Source organism: Glossina fuscipes, unplaced genomic scaffold (assembly GCF_014805625.2).
Source record: "Glossina fuscipes isolate IAEA_lab_2018 unplaced genomic scaffold, Yale_Gfus_2 1, whole genome shotgun sequence".
Lineage (NCBI taxonomy): Eukaryota > Metazoa > Arthropoda > Insecta > Diptera > Glossinidae > Glossina > Glossina fuscipes.
In genome coordinates this window covers 7,979,534-8,003,607 of record NW_023998415.1, presented here as the reverse complement: position 1 = coordinate 8,003,607, position 24,074 = coordinate 7,979,534, and the positions used below count along the sequence as shown (strand labels likewise).

Genomic DNA, 24,074 nt, shown 5'->3' with positions numbered 1-24,074 from the left:
ATTTTTTATTTTTTAATGAAACTAATGTTAAAAATTTTGCAATATGAAAAACAAAGCATAGAAACGCAATTTGTAAAAATTTAATTAATAAATATTTATCAACAACAATAGCTACAATAAAAAAGATTTATATCATCTTAACGATTTTAAGGATACCACTCTTCAAAGGTAGAAAAAATTCTAGAAATATTCGCAAATATTTTTCAAATATAATTTAAAACATAGTTTTATATATATATATATATATATATATATATATATATGATCCACCACTCCGCTCTATATACACAAATAAACAGAGAATTTAGATTACACACATCCCAATTTATACAACGTTATTAAATACAATTTAGGGTAACAAAGCATACGCAGCAGTAGGTATAAAAAAAGTTAAAAAAAAAAAAAAAATACACACGTCAACCACAACCACAGAAAGAAAAATTATTATTATAAAGAGCAACAACAAAAGCGAAAATGAAATGATTTAAAGAAAAATTTATTGAAATAAACTTCAACGTAAATATTTAATACTAAAGAAATAAAATTTATATACGTATATAACAATGGTAGACAGCAATCGTTTTAAATTTATTAACCCATTAAGGTAAAGTAGAAAGGAAGACAAATAAAACAAAAAAGGCAGCGGCGAGAAATAGAGGAAGAAGTGACTTTTTGTTCGATCGCGCCAAACCGTTGTAAGATACTCTGACTAATTAAAGTGATTCCAGTTATTTAGAGACGAGTGATTTGCAAAAACGAAATCAATTTATAAGGCCTTATATGTTACTCTAATTTTTTTAGTGAAAATTTTTTTGTATTTGATCCTTTTGTCATTAAAGGATAAATAGCCCCATAACTAAAATTGTTTTTTTTTTTTTTTTTTGCAGTTAATTGCCGAAGAAGAAATTAGTATATGACACACATATAATATGGATTAAATTTGCATCGGTACACTTCCGGAGAATCAAATTTGGCCTTTGTAAGCTTTGTAGTTACAAAATAAACAAAGTCTTTATTTTGCCGTCCAATCCTTAAGAAAATCGATGGTGTTTTCATAATCTTCTATCATAGTAAACACAAAAAAAATGTAAATTCTTTGCAGAAGTAGGTTGCGGAGAGAGTAAATTTGCTCGATATTTTTACGCGAAACTTCCAGTTGTCGATAATCTACATGAGAGTTCTTTCGATCATAAAATTGCTCATAAGCAATATATTCAAAGGAAAAATAAATTATTATTGCACATATTCGATGAAATTAATATGTATGTGTGTCGAAAGACTACGGAGCACGAATCTCAAAATGCATTATATAGCAGTTTTCGCGTTTGGCCTTAAATGTGCTCCGTAATAGTTCGCAAGGAAAAGAAAGCACGGAACAAATTTTGAAAAAACTTGTTATTAAAATAAACATATCAGTTGGCCGCCCTGTCATCCGGTGCCGGTATATTTTCTCTTTTATTCGATCTTTAGCGAAATTTCACCCACTAAACTCAAAAAATCGTTTTCTACGGTATGCTAGAAGCTAACACGGCTCAAACGTAGAAAAAAAAGGGCAACACAATTGTAAAATAGAGGGAATAACGATGGACCGCCGTTTAAGTTGTTAAGTTGGGCTTTTAACCATTTATTTATTATAAGCGACTCTGTGCTTTGCCTTTCAATAGCGATCATACAAATTATGGCGGTCTACTTTTAGGCTAAATTGTAAAATTAAATAGGTTTAGTTCGCGTATTTTCGAAAACATCTAAAGGAGATGAATGAGATAATACAAAGCCGCCTGTTTTTCACAAGAGAAAAACGATTTTTAAAGAAAGACTAGTTAGCCAATTTTGTGGTCTCCTTCTGTATGAAATGCCAAGGCGAATGACACAATCTACAAGCATCACAATTTCGTGACACGATCTGAAAAAATGAAAGACGGAAGTCATCTTTAGCACAAGCATATTGGAGGAGCAAAGGAATTAGGAAGGCTAGTGCATGTTTATATATGGCCCTTAAACAGCGGGCAGAGCTGACCATTAAGCACAACTCTCTCCAATGAAATTGCCCATTTATTTCGTGCCGAAGCTTATATTTATTATTTTTTAACGCAACGTCCTCAAACTTAAATCGCTCTCATGCAAAGATCTTCGTGATCCATATTTGGTACAATTAATTTTCATCCCTTATTACTATCATGGACCAATTTTTGAGTAATGAGTAATTAAAAATTCGTCCTCTTTGAAATACAAACGCTTACTAAGGAACTATCCTATAATATGTATCTTAAATATTTCTCAAATATTTGCTAACGGGGTAAGTAGAATGCAAACGTTTATTGCAGTAGATGTAAATTGCTCTCTCAAAGTAAAGAGAAGTGTTACATTTCTATATAGATAACTCTGTGACTTCACAGCATTCGTTTACGTTGTTATTTCCGTTTTCCGTTCGAGATTTTACTCAAAATGAAATTTAAACGTAACGGTTATTCTACAATAAATACTCTGCAAGAAATCGTTGACTTGAATCATTGCGATAATAACGAATTGGAACAGAACGAGCAATCAAATACGGTGAAGTGTTAAATTCTTAGAATAATATTTAAATGAAATGAATGTCAAACAGTTAAAATTATTAATTAAATACATTTTATGAAAAGTTTAAAATCAACTCATTTAATATGAAGCTGATAGAAAAATGACAATTTTTACAAACATGACCTAGGATGCTGTATAAGCCTCCGCTATTTCCTGAGAGCTTGCGTGCGTGCCGGCCTTGCTGCACCAGTTGTAAAATTTCATTGACTTACGCAATGCGCGCAGGAATAGTATCCATATTCGCATAAGCCTAGCTTTTAATTTAGGCGACAATACCTTTCTTACATATTGTGATACTGCATCAATCGCAACCACCAACCAACACGAATTTTGTAAAATTTCGACCACTGCCCCTTAGGCGGCAATTCCGTAACCATACGGATCAAATCAAACCCGAAATATAATATATGGAAAGAAAGAAATTTTTTGCGTTTAAATTGCATTAAATATGCAACGTTTACACAAATGAAAGCAAACAGGCACACGGACTAGTCATAATTCTATAGTAACTAAGTATTCACACGTACAATTCCTACTTAAAGTTGAATCCAAGCGACTTCTATATTACTTAATCCATTAGCGTAAATATTTATTTATTTAACCTTTTAACGCACTTCTGAAAGATAAGAGGATGATTCGGTTTGTCAAATCGTCTGTGACATCCAGAAAGACAATTCAGAGAATCGTATATAGCATATACATTCATAATATTCTTAGTCAGGATCAAATTCTGAATCAATTTAATCATGTCCGTCTATCCATCTGCTCGTCTGTCCTTTTATTTGTTGATTTGTGTATTTGTCTATGGTAAACATACTCTCGATTGGTAAAAAGATTGAAAACTCTTACAGTCAGATTAGTAGTGAAAACAAGCCAAATCGGTCAAATAACACGCCCATACCACAGCTGGGAGTGCCTCTGTTCACAAACCAAAAAGATGGGGTGTTTGTTCATTACTAATAAACTGCAAAAATATATTCTATGGGTGATCCTCTAAAGTACATTCACAAAAATTAAGAGAGTCAGCAGCGCCTACCTAATATAACAGGGTACTAAAATTTCGTTTTGTTCGTGTTCTTTTTAAGATAAAGATGGGTAGTACAGATGATTCGGCTTAAGCCGCATATAATGTTTTTACTTATTTACTTTATCATCATCCACTGTTCATATCACATATCACTTGATCGCCTTATAAAAAGCATTGTCCTCAATGCGTGCTAGTAAAATAATGTTCAGCTGTGGCCGAACCTTTTATACCCAACAGTTTTGTCTTAAAAAAGTGCGAAAAATGAAATTTCAATACTTTCATTATAAGACCTGTACAAAAAATGGAAAAATCCAAATTTCTTCTTACAATATCAGCACAGTTTTGTACCCATGGTAACTAACGAAAATAAAAATAAAAAGTAGTGTAGTCGGGCAAGGCCGACTATTAAATGTCCTACATCACCTCGCCAAGTGCAGTTAGTCGCCAATTTTTGCAATAATAATAGATAAAATATTACACGTTTTTTTTTATGCCGTGACGTACTTTCCATGAGAGCCCGCTTATTGGAGGATGCCCAAAACATCATATGACTTGATCCAAATTTAACAAATTTTCATTATTTTTCAGATTCCGTGGTAGAAACCTAGAAACTGTACTTTTTCTCCATACAAGGGCTTGCTTATAATGATAATCTTTACATACGTTAGGGTCTAAACAACGGGCCTATGTTATCCGCATTCCGTACTGTTAATTTTCTTGCTAAATTGCTACAATGGATCAATTTTCATTATATTAAAATTATATTAAAAATTAAATCTTTTTATTTTATGTAGAGTGGGGTCCAAGAAGTGTACAGTGCAAATTTGGTCGACTTAATTTTTATATTAAATTACTGTCATGAACAAATTTTCATTACACTGCGTTAACAACTAGGCCTTTTTAGCATATAAGGGTTTACATTTCCTGAGAATCCTTATATCCGGTGGTATCCAAAAAATATACCTATATGCTCCAAATTCGGTAAGGATGACTTCTTTGCCAGTTTACCCTTACGCATCAATTTTCATTATAAAGTATGGAATATTAGAGCCTTTTCCCATATAAGAATACAGTTTTCGTAGGGACCGGTTATATAAGAGGCTGTTCAAAAAATTGCCCCGATCGAGCGAAATTTTTCGTATCAATTTGGCATGTCGAAACACTATTATACAGCGAGTTTTGTCGAAAAATTTTGAAAATTGCATCTTTTTTCTATTTAACGATTTTTCAATATATGGCTTCATGTGAAGTGGTCGAAAAAGTGGACTCATCCAAGCCAATGGGTCAAAGCACGCCATTGTGCCAAACTTTGTCAAAATATCTGAAAAATGGCGATATGTAGGTTAAACAAAAAAATATACCTGGAAAGACAACAGACGGACAGACTGGCTTGGATCGATTCAGAAAATTATTCCAAAATGATCAGTGTAATAAAAGCACAAACTTAATCCTTTTTTCATTCGCATTACAATCCGCGAGTCGCGACCGTCATTTGTCACCAACAGCGAAACACCCGAATACTAATTTTTACGATTTGTTTTTGTTTTTATGTTAAGAACTGCAAATTATTTACAATGTCTCCGTAACGGAGCCCTCGAGTTTGAAGACCAATTTTAAATGGTTCGGCTTCGAAGCCCTCGAGTGCAAAGGGTTAATATACCTTGCATCATAAGTGATGTAGCGAATAAAAAAATATATATTGTCTGAGAGTGAAACTCTTCTCCAATGAATGTACACAATTTGTTCTGTTGCTCTTTTACAGGATTAAGGATTGCTTTTCAAGATACGCACTTCAATCCTTTTTAAATTTTTTCGATTTTCTAAATTTCTCTTTATTGCTCGATTATGAGATCCAAACGAAATATATATGAAGCACCCATCTGAATGTATAAGCGTGTATAAATTTTCTGCGGTTTACTTGCTAACAACTAAAAAAGACATATCTCGAATGAAAATTAATTTTCTTATAGTCGCAGTTGCCGGGCGGTAAGCTTTTTGCTGACGTTACTTCTCGCAAAATTAAAAATTTTCCCTGACTTTTCAAGTCTTGAAAACATGCCCTGATTTGACTCGTTTCATTCAAATTCATTTTACTGTAAATGAGTCAATATGCCCATCATTTCAATGTTTGAAAAATTACCGTTTAAATTCTATAAAATTAAAAACTGAAATACTTTTTGTTTCTTTATTTACAAAAGAAGGAGAAAAAAAAAAGTTAAGGAAGCTGTTTTTAATTGTGGTTTTATTTGGAAATCTAGCCGTCAATGTATTTATGCTTGTAATATATATTATAGAGCGAGTACAAAATGCCAAAAATATACATATTTTGGTTGCTGTTAATTTTTTTATTATTCTTAAATGGAGTTGTATTATAGTGTAAGTAATGTAAATAAATAGTAAGCATAAAAATTCCTTTTAGAAAATGAATAAAAAAAAAAAGAAATTAAAAACAGTTTCTGAACAAAAAAAAAAAAAAAAAAATGAATAGAAGTTTTCGTGGAAAATAATGCAGCTTGCAGCAAGCTGAAGGTGGTCTTCGTTTACTATAAGCCTTTTGTGTAGAGTGAAGAAATCGCAAAACAAGACACACACTTAAGGATTTATTATTCTTTTCATTCAATTATTAGTTGAAATAAATTTACACAAATTACAAAAAACGTATTTTTTTACCTCCTCCTTCTCCCGCTTTTCCTTTCTTTTTTGAGCTGATAGTTGAAGTCAGATTGTGAATGCGGTCAACAAAACCTTCTGTTTCACGCACGCTTTGCTTTACAGCATACCAAAACCTTTCGAATAATTGATGGCTTTAAGCAATCGCTCCTCTAACTTTGCTTTGCTACTGTATTCAGGCAACAACAGAACATTAAAACAAGTATGTGATGTAGGTAAACGATCACTATCGGGTCCATGACGTGTTATCAGCAATCTTAATCGACTTAGACCACCAACCGGCACGCGATCAGAGCCAGTGGTGAACTCTAAAAGCTTACGTTTAGATTCTTCAGGCAATGAGTGAACAATACTCCAAAAATCTTTAATAATTTGGGTATCGTTTGAGTAGCCGCCTTCATATTCCGTAGATTTTTCCAATTCGACAAAATCAAATTTCTAAAAATACGGAAAGAGAATATATATATATATATATATATATTTTAAGTAAGTATTAGATTCATTACTGATTTACTTACTCTGCTACCACAAACTAACAATTCGATTTCTTCAGGTCTAAACAGCAACCTCAGGGGAGATTCATCGGTTACCATTTCGAAGCCTCTTTTAAAGGCTCTAAATTGTCTTTCTATGTTTTTGTTGAGCAAAAAATCACTATACAAATCTACAAATTCTTGTTTATTGTGCTGGCCTACGGTGATTTCACTGCCACCTGGTTTCAGTTCGTGCTCTATCACTTCATCAAATATGGTTTTGTAACTGATTTTAAATGTCTGCATGAAAACCTCTTCCATATCTGATTCCTGGTAATCCAGCAACGATTTAAGGCTGCGATATAAGGTGGGGTTCCAATCTTTGAGATCATAAAACGTACCCTGGCCACCCATAAGCTTACGATATACCACCATGGGAAAGTTCACAGCCAAAATGATGTTATTATAAATAGCTAACCCTAAAATAATGCCAATTAACGTAAATTGTGCTTCATTCTCGAAAGGTGCCGAATTAAACCTAAAAAAAAAAAAAAGAAAAGAAAAATAACAAAACGATATAAGCCAAAACCAAAATAAACGAATTTTAATAAATATTAGCTCACCACATGGTATTGGTTTCCTCTTGATGAGTAAACATGCCAAAGTTTGGATTGAAGATTTCTTCAATAATTAATTGGAAGAATTCTTTGGAAACGCCTCCCTCATCAATACCCTGCTCACCTACAAATTCTACGACCAATTGTTTTTTCAAGTCTTTTGGATTACTCATAGCCACCAATTCCAACTGAAAATGTGTATATACAGGAAAATTGTGATCATTTCTTTTAACAAATCTGAAAACTCACTCCAATTAAAGCATCATCGACAAGACTATCACGCCGCACTTTTAATTTTAAATCGGGCCGTCCTCCCATATCGTTACCCTCACCAAAATAATTTAATAAAGAATACAATGATGAGTTGCGTTCACTATACATTCGTATACGACTATCATAGTATAGCGCAACAACTTTGGCAGCAGGCGTCAATATAAATGAATATAACATAAAGGAAAAATGATTGTCTGCCGGAAGGAAATAATTAAGTGATTTCCGCGCTAACAACAATGGTTAATAGAAGCTTACCTTCCCCTAACGGGTCCAAAGATAAATTCTTATAAGATAGGTAATCACGATCCATTTGTATGGCATCACTTAATGGCTCATTATAGAATTCTTCGAAGGGCACTAAAGGAACACGGCAATCCATACACGAAACATTCAGTTCTTTTTCTAGTTTATCTTCGGCGAAAGCCGGGTAATGAGGTCTAGGTACTTGGGTATAGAAGAAAATATCATCCATTTCATTTGAGGCGGTTATACCGGAGGCAGAACTAGAGGCACCGCCTCCAGTTTCCAATGACGTTTCATAATTGATTGACGTGGCTCCAGCCACTGAATTGAAAGTATCCAATTCTCCCGCTAATATATTAGCGTAGAAGGCAATCTAGAATGCACTTAATTTAAATATAACTAATTCGATTCTATCCTTTGTCTTTCTGACCTTTAACACTTTGGTAACTGCTATGACATCAGAATTTTCTTGAACGGCGTCTTCATCTACCATTACTTGCAAAGTAATTAACTGTTGACAACATTGTATGAAACACTGCAATTGATCTTTAGAGTGTACGGCCCAAATACGAGCCAAACGAGCGTGTGCTGCAACAGGCATGACATGAGCCGCTAGACATAATTTAGGCATGCTACATTCCAAATAACCGAAATCTGCAAAACGATTAGAAGCTATTGAAAGAAAATTTATAACCGATTAAACTGTGCGATTAAGCTGTAAAATGCTCTTACTTGTTGTAGCCATGTCAAAACAGATAACAAAGCAATGTAACACTTGTTCCCAATCGTGCGTGCGACCAAATCTAATGTTTTCCGTTAACAGTATTATGTTATTGTTTAATATTGCGGCCAGGGCTGCATTATTTAAAGCATACAATTTCTTTTTTACCCGCCTCAGGCTTTCTAAATCCACTTGAGTATCACTGCTTTGTGATGATAAATCACTATCATCTAAATCCATTGAACCGCCATCTTCATCCATAGGTTCCACAGTGGACATATCACCTGCAGCTAAAGGATCATTTAACTGTATACAAGTGCTATCCTCGTCTTTATCGTGTTCACCCTCTAATGTACGTAAGTCTTCTTTTTTCAACTCCTTCGGTGATTTGCCGAGTAATTCTTGCAACTTGGTTGCAGTGGCACTGGAAGTTAATTTCGCTAATGGCGGACGTTTAAAACTTTTACTTAGCTTTTCTACTGAACAATACACTTCGTTAATGGCGTGTATGAGACGATCGTAGGAATCAAATTTTGTACATTCATCAATCAGTTCGTCTAGCATTTGTTCGTTTAAATATTCCACCGGGGACAAAGTAGGTGTAGGTGGTCCCGATACCTTGGGCGGGGTAGTATTGGAGTTTAATGTAGTGATTGTCACTACATCACCCAAGGTTATCAAAAGAGGCATTTCTTCGGTGGCACAGCTGAAAGTGTTGGTATTACTGCTTCCTTCTGAACTTGAACTAGTGCTGGAGGTACCTGAGGTAATGGTACTATTGCCGCTGCTTATATTGCTACTATTACTAGAACTTGTCTGTTCCTGAGGGGATATACTCGAGTCTAGATCTCCCAAACTAGGTGTAGTGGCATTGCTGGCTGTTGTTGAACTGGTGGGTGAGTCATGTTGCGGCCCTGTACGTGGCACTTTGGGTGGTTGCGTATAGAAATCACACAATTTGGCATCCTGCGAAAACAATTGTATAGCCTTGGCGGCTATTTCATTGGGTGTCATGGCTGCCACCTTGCCGCTAGAAGCACAATTGACATTGGAGCACTTTGGATTGCCACAGCCTCTTTGCAATTGATAAAAATAACGTTCAATGAGTTCTTTTACAGCCGATCTTTTCATGTCGGCGTGTGGATTACTTATAGGAGTAGAAGGTGAAGATGTCGTGTTAGTGGAGGCGGTAATGGCGGTAGTGATAATGGCGGTATTGGTTGTTGTGCTATTAGCCGTAGTACCTGTAGTGATTGGGGTTTGTCTTGCAGACGTAGACAAATCCACTTGAATTCTGTGACAATTATATATACATATATATATTATAGGAATTTTGAAAGAGTGAATACCTTACCTCGAGTTATCTTCGTCATCCGACATTGAATTGTTTTGAGCCGCCTCTCCAACTGGCAACTTGTCTGCTGGGTTCATAGATACGTTTTATTGTTTGTCGTTTTTACGCTTTTTTTTGCCACACACAGCAATACACACTGACTTTTCCCCAATTTTATTAAATGAATTTTCTGTCAAATACGTCTAAATCTCTATTGTTTATGTTGCGGATTGTTATATTTCGGATTGCAGAATTTTTCTATCAAAAATAAAGAATAAATTTTCTTTTTTTTTTTTTTCTTATTATTGTCACCCCAAAAAAGAAAAAAGGAAATTAATCGATTGTGTTTTCTTAACTGTCATTACCAATGTTGCCATAAGCTTAATAATCTAACTCAATAGACAGCAGCCTACTCTATACAAAAAAATTTTTCTTTTCTGTCGATACAAGACTACTTACTTATTCGATTTGTTGATTAAGATACAAGTAAATTGAATTGTGATAATCAAGAACAATGGCAAAATATCTTAGCAAATTCTGGTAATAGCTATGGTATTCTAACTAATGGTCTCATACGAAATATTCAGCAATAGCAGACATGCTAATTTATTTTTATTCTCCAGTTTAAAATAAATTGAAGCATTATGTTATATATATGCCTCAAGAGCGCAAGTAATGTTCTCCGGTAAAAAGAAGCACTAAATTGGGAGTACACTTTTGGATTAATATATTTCATGATTGAAATTTTTTTTGCAATTTTGAACTAATTTAATCAATAAATTTAAATTGTATAAGCTAGTACTTAATAATGAGTTTATGTAATACATCTAAAACACAAATGTATATTGTAAACTATAAGATTTGAAATTCCATTTTTCATATGAAAGCATATGGTTGCGTATTTCTGTTAACGGCAATGGCCAGAGATCTTTTATAATTTGGAGTCAAATGATAGAAGTATTTATTCGCTAATTATCTATATATATTGAGGAGTAAGCAAAATAAGAGCAAGAAGTGAAGGCAATGTTCTTGAAATTTGCTAACAAGTAATGGAAAAGCATTGTGTTCGAGTTTATCGAGGTTATAAATTGGAGATTGAAAATTGCAAATAGCCATTTGTAATCACTCAATGATTGCAATTTGTAATGTTTTTTTTCTTTTGGAAATGTACATTTTGGATTTGTAAATTTGTAAATTTTGAGAAATAATCCCTTCATTATCATCAGTACATATCATAATTTCGAAAATAGTCTTTTAAACAAAAGCGCATACTAACCAATTAGATTGACATTACTTTACATATCAAAATTTATTTTCTTAGGGTTGCGACAAGTCGTAAGATAATAATGCATTCTATTAACCATTGCCGATTTGACTTATATGATTATCTTTATATAAAAAAATTCCAACTTTTCATACGAAAAAGTAAACACAATTGTGGCGACGTAGAATAATTCGTCATTTTCTTAAGTGAAATCTTTCTCTCTCTCAGTAAAGTGGCAAGGCACTTTAAGGGGGTACCTATATCGGACTAAGCTAAGAATTTTCTTTTTATTCTTTAAACGTATAAAAGAGTCATTATCATTTTAAAATATTTACTGAATAACACGTTTGAAGCTTCGTTTCTTATGCAGTATTTCCGACATAAGTAAAGTGCAAAGTACGTTTACCATTTCTACTTACGTTACGTTATCGTCAACATGCTACTAAGCAAAGATAATAGTTGTAATCGGAAATTTACGTTGTAATTACTTGTGCTTGGAGGAATGTAAAAATTCCAATAAAAGGTTTTCATGAAACAAGTTGAAAACCGAGAAGAAAATGCTGAATGCATTAGACTATACGTTTTAAATTTCTCAAATATATTTGGAACGCGTTGTGACCAAAGTATAAATGGTGTGACTGTTAACAGTTGAGACATAAAACAACTGCAACAAAATGAGTTCTGAAAAGGTTGTTGAGGACATAGCCAACTGCGTGCGTCAGAATGTGCCGTGGCATTTATTGCCCGTTCATTTAAAGCAGATATTGCATAGTAATCAAAGGGATTACGAGAAATATGTGTTTAATTACAGTCTAAAAAATCAATTACGTTTTCGTGGTAATCTAGTGGCGAAAGTGTTTCGACGTGAGCAGCGCTATTACGAACTGCTGGTACAGAAGAGCATTAACACATTGTGCTTGTTTCCATATCATTTAGCTGATGTTGTCACCAAAGGTTTAAGAGTGACACCATTCAACTACTACTTGGATGTTTTATCACAATTGCTGCGCAACGACAAAAGTTACGATACCTTACCCAATTTCACGGCAGTGGATTGTTTACGAGTTTTGGGTATTGGAAGAAATGAATATTTATCTTTGATTAGCGAGCTAAAAACTCATACTACAAGAGCTGTGTTATTTACTGCTAAGCCGAACCCGTTGGCTTTTTTACCAAAATTTCCTCTACGTATCCGAATTGAACCATGGTGGCGGATAGAAGTAGGCTTTATTCTGGAATCCGATATAAAGTTTGTAACGCCGTCGGAACGTGGTCTGATTGACGATTTGATCGACTTTGGCTCTCAAACAGCGGGCAAGTGCAATTATAATATTGTCCACAGTCTTTATCGCAAAGGCTTAATCTACTTAGATGTTCCCATATCTGGAGAAGACCGTATATGTATACCTCCCTTAAGGAATTTTGTAATGAACCGCGTCAGCGGCGATTACTTCGAAAATCTGCTCTACAAAATCTTTGTTAGCGCTGATGAACATATGACTATAGCAGAATTGGCTCAAATGCTGCAACTAGATTTGGATTCAGTGAAGCATGCCATTAGCTTATTCTGTCGATTGGGCTTTGCTCAACTTAAAGAATCGGCTGTAAGCGAAAGTAGTTTAGGAGATTGTAATAAAGATAAATTTCATTGCTCATGGGATGAGTTTAAAAAAGAACAAGCTCTGGCCAAAGATGTACCACAAATTACACCTCTTAATTACAATAATTATACCGTTTCCGATGCAGATATAATCATCAATCAAGAGAAACCCAAAGACATGTACAAAGATAAGCAAAAAGATAAAGACAGCAATTCAATTGGATACCTGTCTTCAGATGGCAATACCAGCGAATTTAGTTTTGCCAATATGCCCATGCCTTCTCCTCAGCCAAATACTTCGCCTCCGAATACAGGTATACCGTCATCGGATGATCCAGATCTTTCCTCGGAAGTTGATGATCTTAGCGAGAGTACAACAAAGCAAAGCGTTAGGGAAGTTTCCTCTTTGACACCACCATCCGTCGCGGAACAATCGCCGAAAACTGGTAAACGTGTGGGATTCTTGTTCGATTCTACCCTCACGGCATTCTTAATGATGGGCAACCTATCACCAGGCTTGAAAAATCATGCTGTGACAATGTTTGAAGTGGGAAAGTTGTGTGAAGAGAGTTTAGACACATTTTTAAATGAATTGGAAAAGGTCTCACTGCTTGATGCTGAGGGCGAAGGCGATGTATCGCGATACTTTGCGCACGCTGTCATACTACGATCAACCATTTGTTCTTTGCGTCATTTATTACCAGGAGGCTTAGATCTTTTGCGCCTAGAATGTTTAGAATGCTTGGATCAAAAGACTAGAGATCGTGTATTGGAGAAAAAATATAAATTTATTATTTCGGCCACCCCTCTGACTGCCAATCTATCTCATTTGTTTAGTGTACCATTTTTTGGTCAATTTTACAGTACTTGCGATAGCACGCATATGTGGACGAAGTTATTCTACAATCATGTAACAGGTAAATAGGAGAATCAATTTTTCGTCCCAGATTCAGTAATTATTATTATTATTTTTTCTATTCTCAGGTTACGGGCCGCCTAGTCTGTTTTTATGCCGGGGCACCGTATTGAAAGCCTTGCCACGCTTATTCCTAGGTTACGGCAAGTTACTTGTGTACATTTTACATTCTGATTCCTATATAATTAATAGTGAAAATTTTCGTAATTTAAATGATCAATTGAAAAACGGTTGCGTTCTTGTACAGGGTTATGGTATACGTACACCTGGGGAATTACGTTATGAAGCCTTCCCCTTTGTAAAGACCGATCCGAGTCAAAGTAAATGGTCCACACATAAAGCTGTTCTAAAACTAGAAGAACATCTGGATCTAGAATACCATTGCGGCTATATAACATTTTTAAATACCGGTGTACCGGATATAGGTTGTGAGATATGTGATGTGGACGTACACTTAAAGCTCTCCAGAAGCAAACTTAAAATTGATAAAGTAAAAAATAACATAAATAATCAAACAGAAAAAGTGCCAAAGAAACCGAAAGGTAGAAAAGAGGAAGTTACTATGCCTGACATAACTAAGGAGTTAATGTCTCCCGATAATACGGAGTTGACTAGTTTTTCACGGCCAGGCAACTCACCGCAACGTAATTTAAAAAGCCCAGATGAAAATTACTTTGCAAATAGTCCACAAAATAATGAACATTCGGCGGTATACACGATGGCCGAGAATTGCAATGAACTCTTGGCCAGTGTTAAATCTGAATTAAGTCATGCCTCCGTGGAAGAGTTGCTAAATTCTGAACCAATCGGTAACTACGACGTTAACGCGCCAGATATTACAGAAGAATGGACTTTACTGGATGTTAATTTCGGTGTACCGCTATTCGATGTCGACTGCAATACACGGATTTGCGAACAGATTGTGCGCAAATTGTGTTCGGAGGAAAATCTAAAGAAATTGATTATTAGATCTGAACAAATGTCCGAGAAATTCTATAAATTTGTTAAACAATGTTTATACTTTGAAGATGAACCCAGTGGCGAACTGGTAAAAATTGGCAAAAATTTACCCCATCCGCGTCTTAATCTGGCATTTGAAAATGGAAAAGTTTGTTATTGGAATGGCAGATAAACACAAAGTGAAAATAGCAGAGAATAGAACGTTGAAGAAAGGACGAATTGTATGTATATTTCTTTTTACAGGAAAGAAAACATTCCTCTTATCAAGTATTCGATTAAATAATTGTTTGTTTGTTTGTTTATACACAATTTTTTTTTTTGTTATATTTTATCGCGAAAACATTCCTGAAAAATTGAAAAACCGGAAGAGAAGAAAACGATGCAATAACTGAAAAATATATTCTTCTTAACTCTTATTAATTTTGATTTCATTTGATCGCAAATATTATTTATGGCCATTGAATTTTTCTTTATGACAAGAGAAAATTTATAGATTTTGAATCAAATGAATTTAATTAAAATTGTAAAGCGTAATTTAAATAAATATTAAAGAAATATTTTAAATATGAAAATTAAATTTCATTTATTTATAGAGAAATTTACGGTTCCTAACTTTGGTTGGTCAACAGAGATATTCAGAGATTGTTTCACCTAAATGGTTCTCTTACGAACCAACTAAAACTGCGATTTAAAGGGACTTTCGTATTATGCTTTGGAAGAATGTGATTGCTCTCTTTTTTATTTTATTAAAGAAGTTTCATTATTTTTTCCGACGCATACATTCTCAGCTTAAAAGCTGTGAATTTGAGAGTGGCCATAATATAAAAAAACTGTAACTTACAATTCGAAAAAGATAAGATTGGAAACAAAATTGGATATTAATTCTTGCAGGAACCGTCTGAGAGATTATCAGAAAAATGCTTCATCCGATCGCAAGGACATTAAGAATAGCTAAAAATGAGAGGGCCAATAAAGTATATTGACTCGAGTATTTCATTTATTAGTCAGTGTAAAATCGAAACTTTGTATATATCATGTATATAAGATGCAAGTTTCGCTATCAAAGGAATACAATTTTCTTGCAATTTGAAGGATCTCAACTGAAATTGTCAAATATTCGTCTGTTAATGAAAATCTGAACTTGGACATTTAAAAATTTCTGTTCTGGTTAATATAGATAATCGCAAAGTAAGGAATTACTTATATAATCACAAATTTGTAATTTTCATAAGCGATTTTTCATTTACTAACTGAATTGTTTAGCTAGGTCTAGCAAAATGCTGAAGCTTTTATTTTGACAATACTTTTTCTTTTCCAAATCAGAGATTTTTATTTCCAAAATTTCCAAAAATTCAATTACAATTTCTATCGAGACTTTTTACATTTCCAATTTGCCAGCTGAACTTCTTTGCGAGCCACTCCAGCTAGCATCAAGTATAGAGTGCCGCGTCAATACCTAAGTATTAGTTTGTTCTCGACTAGTTTATGAAGATATACTTGTGTATTCTTGCTAATGTGCCATGGCATACATTCACTTAAAAAACACAGAATTTTGACGTTTGAGAGAATGCGACGTAAAATCAAGAGAAACTATTGACAGAATCTTTGATCGTACAAATAATGAGAATGCGATTGCAAGCAGTCAAATTGGTACAAATTAACAGCGTTACCACTGTTATTGATAACAGGAACACAAAAAGAGCATAACAGTTTCCTAGTTTGAATTTTGAGCAATATGTTGAATCATGTTATCATTTAATTGTCTATGGTTTAACTGGGCATTTGTTCTTTCCCATGGTATAGCGTGCCTGCCTGCTCAAGAAAAAACATTAATAAATGCACAAGGAGTTAGATATCGACCAACTGACGTTGACAGCAATTGCTATCGTAGATGAAACATAAGCGCTTAGCGAGATACTAAAACAGCAGTATTTTTCCTTCAATATTGTCATTTTGGCATTAGGAGCTAACAAAAGAGAGACGGTTTAGTTGTGGCAATAGGAAAAAATTTAGGATTTCGCAGTTTTGTTTGTTTGTTTGCATTTAAATGAAATATGGAGCGGAAGCAAATGGTTTTTTTCTTACTTAGTTTGTGGAATGTCTAAGAATGATGAGGGGGAGGTAGGTGTGCAGCTTTGTCCGGCAATCGTTATTGATGCTTCACAACTAATACAAGAGTCAGCTGCATGACGCTATTAATTTGCTTATCGCAAGCGAAGCTACAAAATTACTGTAGCGTGTTTTGCTAGCGGTCGCTGACAGTTTCAAGAAGGTTCTCAAGCCCGCCAAATGTCCATAAATAATTAAATAAGCGTTAACAATATGACCACCATCATAGTAATGAAAATGATATGCATTGTGTATGCATATTGTTCGAAATCAAAAATTTATCGCAATCGTGTTAGTTCATAAAATGGCCGCAATCGCTTATAAACAAATTAAACGACAAAAATATGAAGGCTCGTAATTATTGCTGTCATTTATCTAAGAGTTATATCAGATATTAATCTTACATATGCCGTAAATATGTAGAACTGCCGTGTCAAGAATTGATGCGGAAATTGCCTTGATCGGCCAGCTAACATGCTCAAAAGGGAGAAAAGAAAAGAAAAAAACAAAAAAGGAACGGTGTTTATTGAGATAATAGGTACCCAACAATCATTCTAAGCGAACTTACTTACCACCGCTGTTACTACTACAACTATTACTACTACTCCTGTTACAACTATTCACAGACACCTGCACGTACACACCCATGGATAGCTGCAGGTATCTTATTCAATTTATGAGTTATAACAAAATTGTAGGTTTGGATGGTTTGCAGCGCACACACATATCCATGCTTAATTACATCTCTTGGTTTGCAGCTCGAGCAGATTTTCTGTATTGTCCGCTTTTAAAAGCTTTGTGCAAATATCAATGATAACATTGACGATAATTACGTTATAAAGAAAAAGTAAGAAAAGTGATGAGCAGCGACGAGTTTCATTAGTACTTTTCTCATGCGACGGCTTGACATGATTGAAATTTTAATGAAATGATAGTATATTAGAGTATATGGTAGAAGTGTAAGAGATTTTTAATAAAAAAAAAAAAATTATATAAATTCTTAAGAGGAAAAAAAAAGAAGAAAAATAAATAAATAAACAAACATTATTAAGAGCAAATTATATATCAATTACTATATTTACATGTGTGCAAAATTTCAAAATAGTTCGATTATTTGCTACCTTCTATTTATGTATTGACTCTGTGATGTGATCTAATCAAAATAATTTAGGGTATATTTATCATATATCGAAAATTCTTTTTATGCGTTAGATACTTTTCTAAACATTGAGTGCACTATTTCTCACACATTACACTGCTTCTCAAATCAGTTAGTTACCCGTAACCATTATTATTGTCTGCCCCTTTTAGTAACTACGCTATAGTGGGATGAATCTGTACGTACGTAAGCATTCAAGCTCGTTCTCTACTTATATACCCTTTTAAGTGAGTGCGAACGATTTTCTGCATACGCGTTCAAAAAGCTTGGAGTATTTTACTAATTGTCGAAGTAAATTTCAATTTAAACATTCATTCCATCTTTTGTTCATCCGCTTTTTGCGAACTAATCCTTTGGAAGGCACAATTACCACTTCTTCCGTGGAAAATCGAAACTTATCAATTTGCCCCTTAAGAAACCTATCCATGCGCTCTTCATTTGAGAATAGAAGAGTTGTCATTGACTTTAGGGGATACACCAGATTTTCCTATAAAAAAAAAAAAAAAAAAAGCTAAACACTTAGATAGAAACCGCATAAGATAATGATAATGATAGCGCCTTTCCTTTATTTTTAGTTTTGTTTATCCGCAAAATACATCAATTGGCTAAAATGGATGAACGGTACGCGAAAATTTTTAAAGGTCGTAAAGGTCGTAGCTTCTAGCGATCTCAGTTGTGATTCCACGCAACGAAAAACATTTCTTGCACATTTCTCTTAAACTCTTTTTAAAAAATTATAAACCTATCAGAGAGATATGGTGTTATATGTGCTTTATTAAGAGGTTTTGCTACAAATTTTTAAAATCAAAATTTGATAAAAAGCATCAGGTGAGGTTTGCAATAAAAAAGTTCGTTTTTCTTTTTCAAATGACTAGTGAAGCGATTAATTTTTATTTTCTCATACATTATATATACATTTCGAATGATTTCAATAATGAATCCAGTGTTTGCTGTTACTGCAAGTATAACGCAAATCAAAGTGTTAAAGTAGCACCAGACGCTGTTTCTTTTTATAATATGTTAAGCATATTATAGAAGCTTGCATTGACCATTAAATAAAATCCGGCTGGTCGGTTCGTTCTTTGGATTTTTTTCTCAATTAACGAATTTTGCCATAACAGGTGCAGAGAATACGTGCTGCAACGGGTTTAACTGCATCAACTGGCAAATATGTGGGCATTGTAAGTTGGTTAAATTAAAATGACTCTACATATATAAAAAGTGTGTATATAGACGCTCGTAGACACACGCATATATATACATGTGGTATGTAAAGAAGGAAAAAATGTGAAAATCAATGAAAACCTCAGATGTACTGTAATTTATTTTAATATTAAAATAAAAATAATAATAATAACAACAACAATAACAAGAACAACTACAAAATATACATTTTGCAGCAATGTAAGCAATGTAAGGAAATAAAGAGTTCGTTTACAAATGGCTTTTCTTCATTTTACGCGTATTTATATTGCGCTCGAAAAGACTTTTCTATATATATGGGGACGACGCGAGTTATTGCTAAGGTTCAAGTGGCAGAGTTCGCACCTTAAGTCTTTCGTTTCCATCTTTTTTTTTTTTTTGCTTTTCTTAAGAATAATTTTTTCATTCGCGCTTTCTTGACACATTTAATGTCTTCATTTACTATATTCTGTTATTCGTTTTTATTTTTCTCAGCATTTCCTTGAAAAAATTTTTATAAAAGAAACGCATAAAAATACCATTTCTTGTCTTTGACAATCATAAAATGCAATCATTTCAATTGCTGTTTTTCTCTATTTATTTGCGTTTGTATTTGTGTTTGTGTCTTTATTTTTATTTTTCACAAGACTCCATCCACATTTATATGATTGAACAAAATCAAAAGAAAAGTAAAAATAAAGAAAAAAAAAAAAAAATGAAGAGAAACAAACTTGTGAAAAGCCGTGCTACTAACCTCTTTCGTAAGTCAGCCCAAAACAAGCAAGGTGGTAACCAAACAACCAAACAACCAAACAACCAACTAACAAACCAGCCACTAAATGAACGAGCAAATATACAATGCTACTACCGCCTCACCGATCGGACAATGAATGCCTCGGAGTACGTACTTGCACATCAACTAAGGAATTTCATGTTACCATCTACGACAAGTTGAGAAAAATGTCTTAGCATAACTTATTATTTATTTTTTTTTTTTGTTTGCCTTGCTTCTCTTCTCCATTCAACATTCTAAATAAACATTAAAGTATAGCGTAATCAAAGTAAACTGTTCGGGTGCCATGTTCAGCGAGAAAAAAGAACATATTGTATAAAAATATGTTTTTGTTGATTTTATGATGAGATAAATTTCAAGTACCCACAGAGCCGAGCCAGGAGAGAGGAAGAGAAACAACTAAGATATGCAAGAAATTACTGAAGTGTAAAGGCAAGACAAGAGAGAAAATAAATTTAAAATTTTAATGAATTACAAAATAAGAAAAGCAAAAAAAAAAAAAAAAAAAACAAACAAAAAAAAAATAAAAAAAAAAAAAAAAATAAAATTTAATATTTTAAGATTTTAATTTTATTTTTTAGTTAAGGCAAATAAAAACAAAAATTTCCCATACATCAGACTACTCCGACCGCTCTGACCTAGGCTAAGAAAAATTATTTGAAATATTAGATCAAAATTTCGTTCCCTATTAAATGCTTTGAGCGATTCGTGCGAACTAACTACGTATTTCAATTGAGTCGTCAAGAGGATAGAGGATGGAATGCACATAAACGTCTCAAGTTTTATAATTTGTTTAAATTAAAGATTCAAAGTTTTCGCTCTCTTGGATCAAAGTAAGATGCGCACTAGTAAAACTAAAATTATCGGCTCCAAAAAAAGAAGAAGAAAAGTACAAAATTATATCTGAATTTATAGTCCACCATTTATTTTTATTATTATTATTATTATTATTAATTTCGCCAGAGAAATAAATTCTAAGACTAAACTCTTAAAAGCACTAGCATCAAAGGCTATCGGCTATTATTAAAAACTCTACCGCAGTTGAGATTCGAACCCACGACCATTGACTTGCTAGTCGAGATTCCTCGCCTTTGGCTACTCAGGCGGATATATTTATTTTTAATATAAATCATTCCTTATGAACGAATGTTTTATTTAACTGGAGAGATTTAACTTCTGTTTTAGTTTTCTATATCGTTCGCTGAACACCATATACGCTATACAATTTGCATTTCCAGGTATCAATGCAAATAGATTTTTACAAATTTTTATTATACCCAATGTTTGGGGACCGAAGTACACTAGTTTGGATTTCGATGACTCAGGGATACGTAGCAAAGAACCCTTAGGGTCTTCAGAACTGTCCTTCTCACGTGTGGTTTGTTTACAAAAAAAAAAAAAAAGAAAGAAACTCTTTCAACCTCTACAGGACTTCGTCTACCGAAAGATGATACATCAATATACCATAGTTAGCTATCAGTCCAATGCAAAATGCCGTGCGGGTTTTATCGCTTGAGGCGACCATAACGAATATAATCTATCATAATTTTTATGCGCTGGGGTGAATTCACTTTCAGGCGGCTACAATTTTCTTATTTAGATACTTTGGGAACTTGATTAGATTATGCTTATGACAATTTTGAAAAAAAAAAAAGGACCGAGAGATTTTTTGAGTTTTACTTAAAAACATAACGGGCATTATTATCTATGCTATTTATCTACGGGAATTTGCTATAATCGTTTTTTCATGGATTCTGGATGAACGCGAAAATTTGTTAATCCCGCCCTTTTTGATAAGTTGGTAAGTGGTTATAGCTATGTTACAAACTCCAACTTAATTAACTTATTTTGTCTCGTTGGCTGATCGTAGGCCATACTCTTCCGGCTTATTTCGACCGTGTCCGTGCTTTTTTTAATCACTTCATATCACTTCGCATTAGTTTCCCAACCCAAATATATGAAATAATTCTGATGATTACAAGTTTAATGCAAGGTAATTTTCCTAGCCGTTCATAATGTTTTTGATGGGTTTTCGTCGTTTCATCGATCGTTATCATTAACGTGGATGCATTCTAATTAAGACCATCTGCCCACCTATCAGCCCTCTTATGTTGTATATATTCTTTAATGTTCTTTACCTACCGATTGAGTGCTTACCCACTAGACAGGCTCTCTATCCGTTTCTCTATTGTAACTTCTTTTGTACTGTCATCGTGTTCCTTCCCAGAAGGATTGGTCAATTTAAAAAAAAAGAAACAAGTAGTTCTTAAAGGTTGCCCGAAATTTTAGTTAGACTTAGCATGAATGTTTGTTTGGTTATTTGTCTTTGAAACTAATAAGGAGAGACGAAGACGAACAAACTTCGGTACTTCAATTTCGCTTAATTTATTTTTTCGCCAAACGGCTTTTAATTTTTGCTATTTTCCTAAAGGTACCCGAAACCCGATTTCCCATCCACAGTTCTACTCTATTTATACCAATTAGAGTACTTGCTTTTGACTTGATTACTTTGTTCTTTGCGCTCTGGTTATTGCCTGATTTGTCATGTCAACTGACTAACATCTATGAAAAATGATTTTCCATTGGAAAACATTAGGTGGTAGGGGTTGTGAAGATTCATATGAATATGAATTTTTGACACAAAAATCAAGTAGGATTTTGAACGCCAGCTGAGGAGGATTTTAGACTTAAATCAAACGAAAAGAACAATGGAATGGAACACTTGAAGTTATCAAGCATCGTCATTGGCAACCGTAGGAAGATAGAGGGGTGCTTTGCAGAAGCGGAATAAGAGAATGGAATAAAATTCCCAAAGACCCTTCTATTTGTTGGTGTTGAAGTCTCACCACACCCGAAGCATTTTAAATTTGGAAAAATAACACGAATATATTCGTTTAAGCACAATTCATTATTCTCGTCCACAATTATTCCCAAGTTAATGCGGCTACTAAGAAGTTTCCTTTACTACTACTAGTACTCGATTGATCACTTTTTACAGACAGAGAGAGAAAGAGAGAGAGAAAGAGAGAGAGAAAGAGAGAGAATTCGAAGTAATGAAATATATACTATGCATATATCGGACGCTACTTATTGATAAATATTTTAAATTTATTTAATGATCAGACAGTTTGTTAGCAATTAGTGTGACTGTTTTTTTCTTTTCGTAGTTATTGTTCTTGTTGCGTTTTGTTTTTTTTTTTTTAACTCTCCTTCCCGCGTTATTCGCGTAACTGTGTGTTTTTCATGATTTTGTTTTTTTCCAGTTGTTCGTTAAGTTTCTAAGTTATCGCCGTTTACTATATTTGTGCTATTTGTGTGCTGCTCGATGTACTCTCAAAAAAAGTGAAAAACGGGTTTCATGAGTTTCACAAGAGCGTGCAGCAAAGTAAATTTTACTCTCAAAAAGACAACATTTTAAAACAACAAAACACATGCATATATGTTTTGATTGTTTTGATTGTTTCGATGCCTTAAAAATAAACTATATATACAATATAATATGATGTATTAAATAAATATATTAGTAAATAATTTAATTATTATATTCTTAATATATAAATTGCACATTTTCAATAAAGATAATGTAATTTTATTTAATTTATACAAAAAAAAAGAAAAAAAAAACCCCTCCAAATCCTAACAATATATAAAGGTTCCGTAAATTTTGAAAAAATATGGCCAGGATAAAATAGAGAGTTACATTTTTTGCGGGTATTTCCCCCCTCCATACCCTGTAAACCATGCTGTAAAAGCTGCAAAAATATATCAAATAGCTATGGATTCTCCATGAGCGTATAGTTGCAGAGTAATTTTGTAATGTTTTGGAATCTTTTCAAATTCAAAAGGGGCTCAGATAATTTTGAAAACACGCCCACTTTCTCAAAATTATGTTACCAAGAACACACAATTATTATATTAGTTTTCAATTAGGCCGAATAAGCCGGGACCGAATGGACGAAATAATATTACATAAAAATGAATGTGTGTTTGTTTTTCCATGTCCACTTTTCTAATATAATAATAATAATAATAATAATAATAAATGATGAAAAATTAATTTTTTATGTTGAAATATCTTTTATGAAAAATATCCATTCTTGAGAGTATGGAGTACATGCGTAGAGTAGAGTGCAATCTTTAAATGCGTGTAAGCATAG

The 24,074-nt window shown here is 33.6% G+C and overlaps 2 protein-coding genes across 3 annotated transcripts; one reads left to right on the top strand and one right to left on the bottom strand.

Annotated features, from left to right (window-relative positions):
* Positions 1-6,057: 6,057 nt before the first annotated feature.
* On the bottom strand, positions 6,058-10,261 carry LOC119632003 (ubiquitin-protein ligase E3A). Of its 2 annotated transcripts, none has more exons than XM_038024668.1 (8): positions 9,956-10,261; positions 8,613-9,895; positions 8,311-8,552; positions 7,893-8,253; positions 7,614-7,831; positions 7,371-7,552; positions 6,793-7,285; positions 6,058-6,712 (listed from the first exon to the last, which is right to left on the bottom strand). In XM_038024668.1, exons 1-8 carry the CDS (start codon positions 10,030-10,032, stop codon positions 6,374-6,376), a joined length of 3,195 nt encoding a protein of 1,064 aa, XP_037880596.1. In that variant the 5' UTR covers positions 10,033-10,261; the 3' UTR covers positions 6,058-6,373. The 2 variants fall into 2 exon arrangements, with proteins under 2 accessions (XP_037880596.1, XP_037880597.1); XM_038024669.1 differs by having other exon boundaries at positions 8,311-8,534.
* A 1,425-nt stretch (positions 10,262-11,686) lies between these two features.
* On the top strand, positions 11,687-14,972 carry LOC119632061 (protein FAM91A1). Its single transcript, XM_038024760.1, has 2 exons — positions 11,687-13,715; positions 13,783-14,972. Exons 1-2 carry the CDS (start codon positions 11,873-11,875, stop codon positions 14,844-14,846), a joined length of 2,907 nt encoding a protein of 968 aa, XP_037880688.1. The 5' UTR covers positions 11,687-11,872; the 3' UTR covers positions 14,847-14,972.
* The last annotated feature ends 9,102 nt before the right edge of the window (positions 14,973-24,074 follow it).

Excerpts from the sequence above, each read along its gene's own strand:
- LOC119632061 (XM_038024760.1), top strand. The coding sequence starts at position 11,873 with ATGAGTTCTGAAAAGGTTGTTGAGGACATAGCCAACTGCGTGCGTCAG. Across the intron at positions 13,716-13,782 it reads ATTCTACAATCATGTAACAG|GTTACGGGCCGCCTAGTCTG; the intron begins GTAAATAGGAGA and ends TTCTATTCTCAG.
- LOC119632003 (XM_038024668.1), bottom strand. The coding sequence starts at position 10,032 with ATGAACCCAGCAGACAAGTTGCCAGTTGGAGAGGCGGCTCAAAACAAT. Across the intron at positions 9,896-9,955 it reads GATGACGAAGATAACTCGAG|AATTCAAGTGGATTTGTCTA; the intron begins GTAAGGTATTCA and ends TAATTGTCACAG. Across the intron at positions 8,254-8,310 it reads CAGTTACCAAAGTGTTAAAG|ATTGCCTTCTACGCTAATAT; the intron begins GTCAGAAAGACA and ends AGTGCATTCTAG.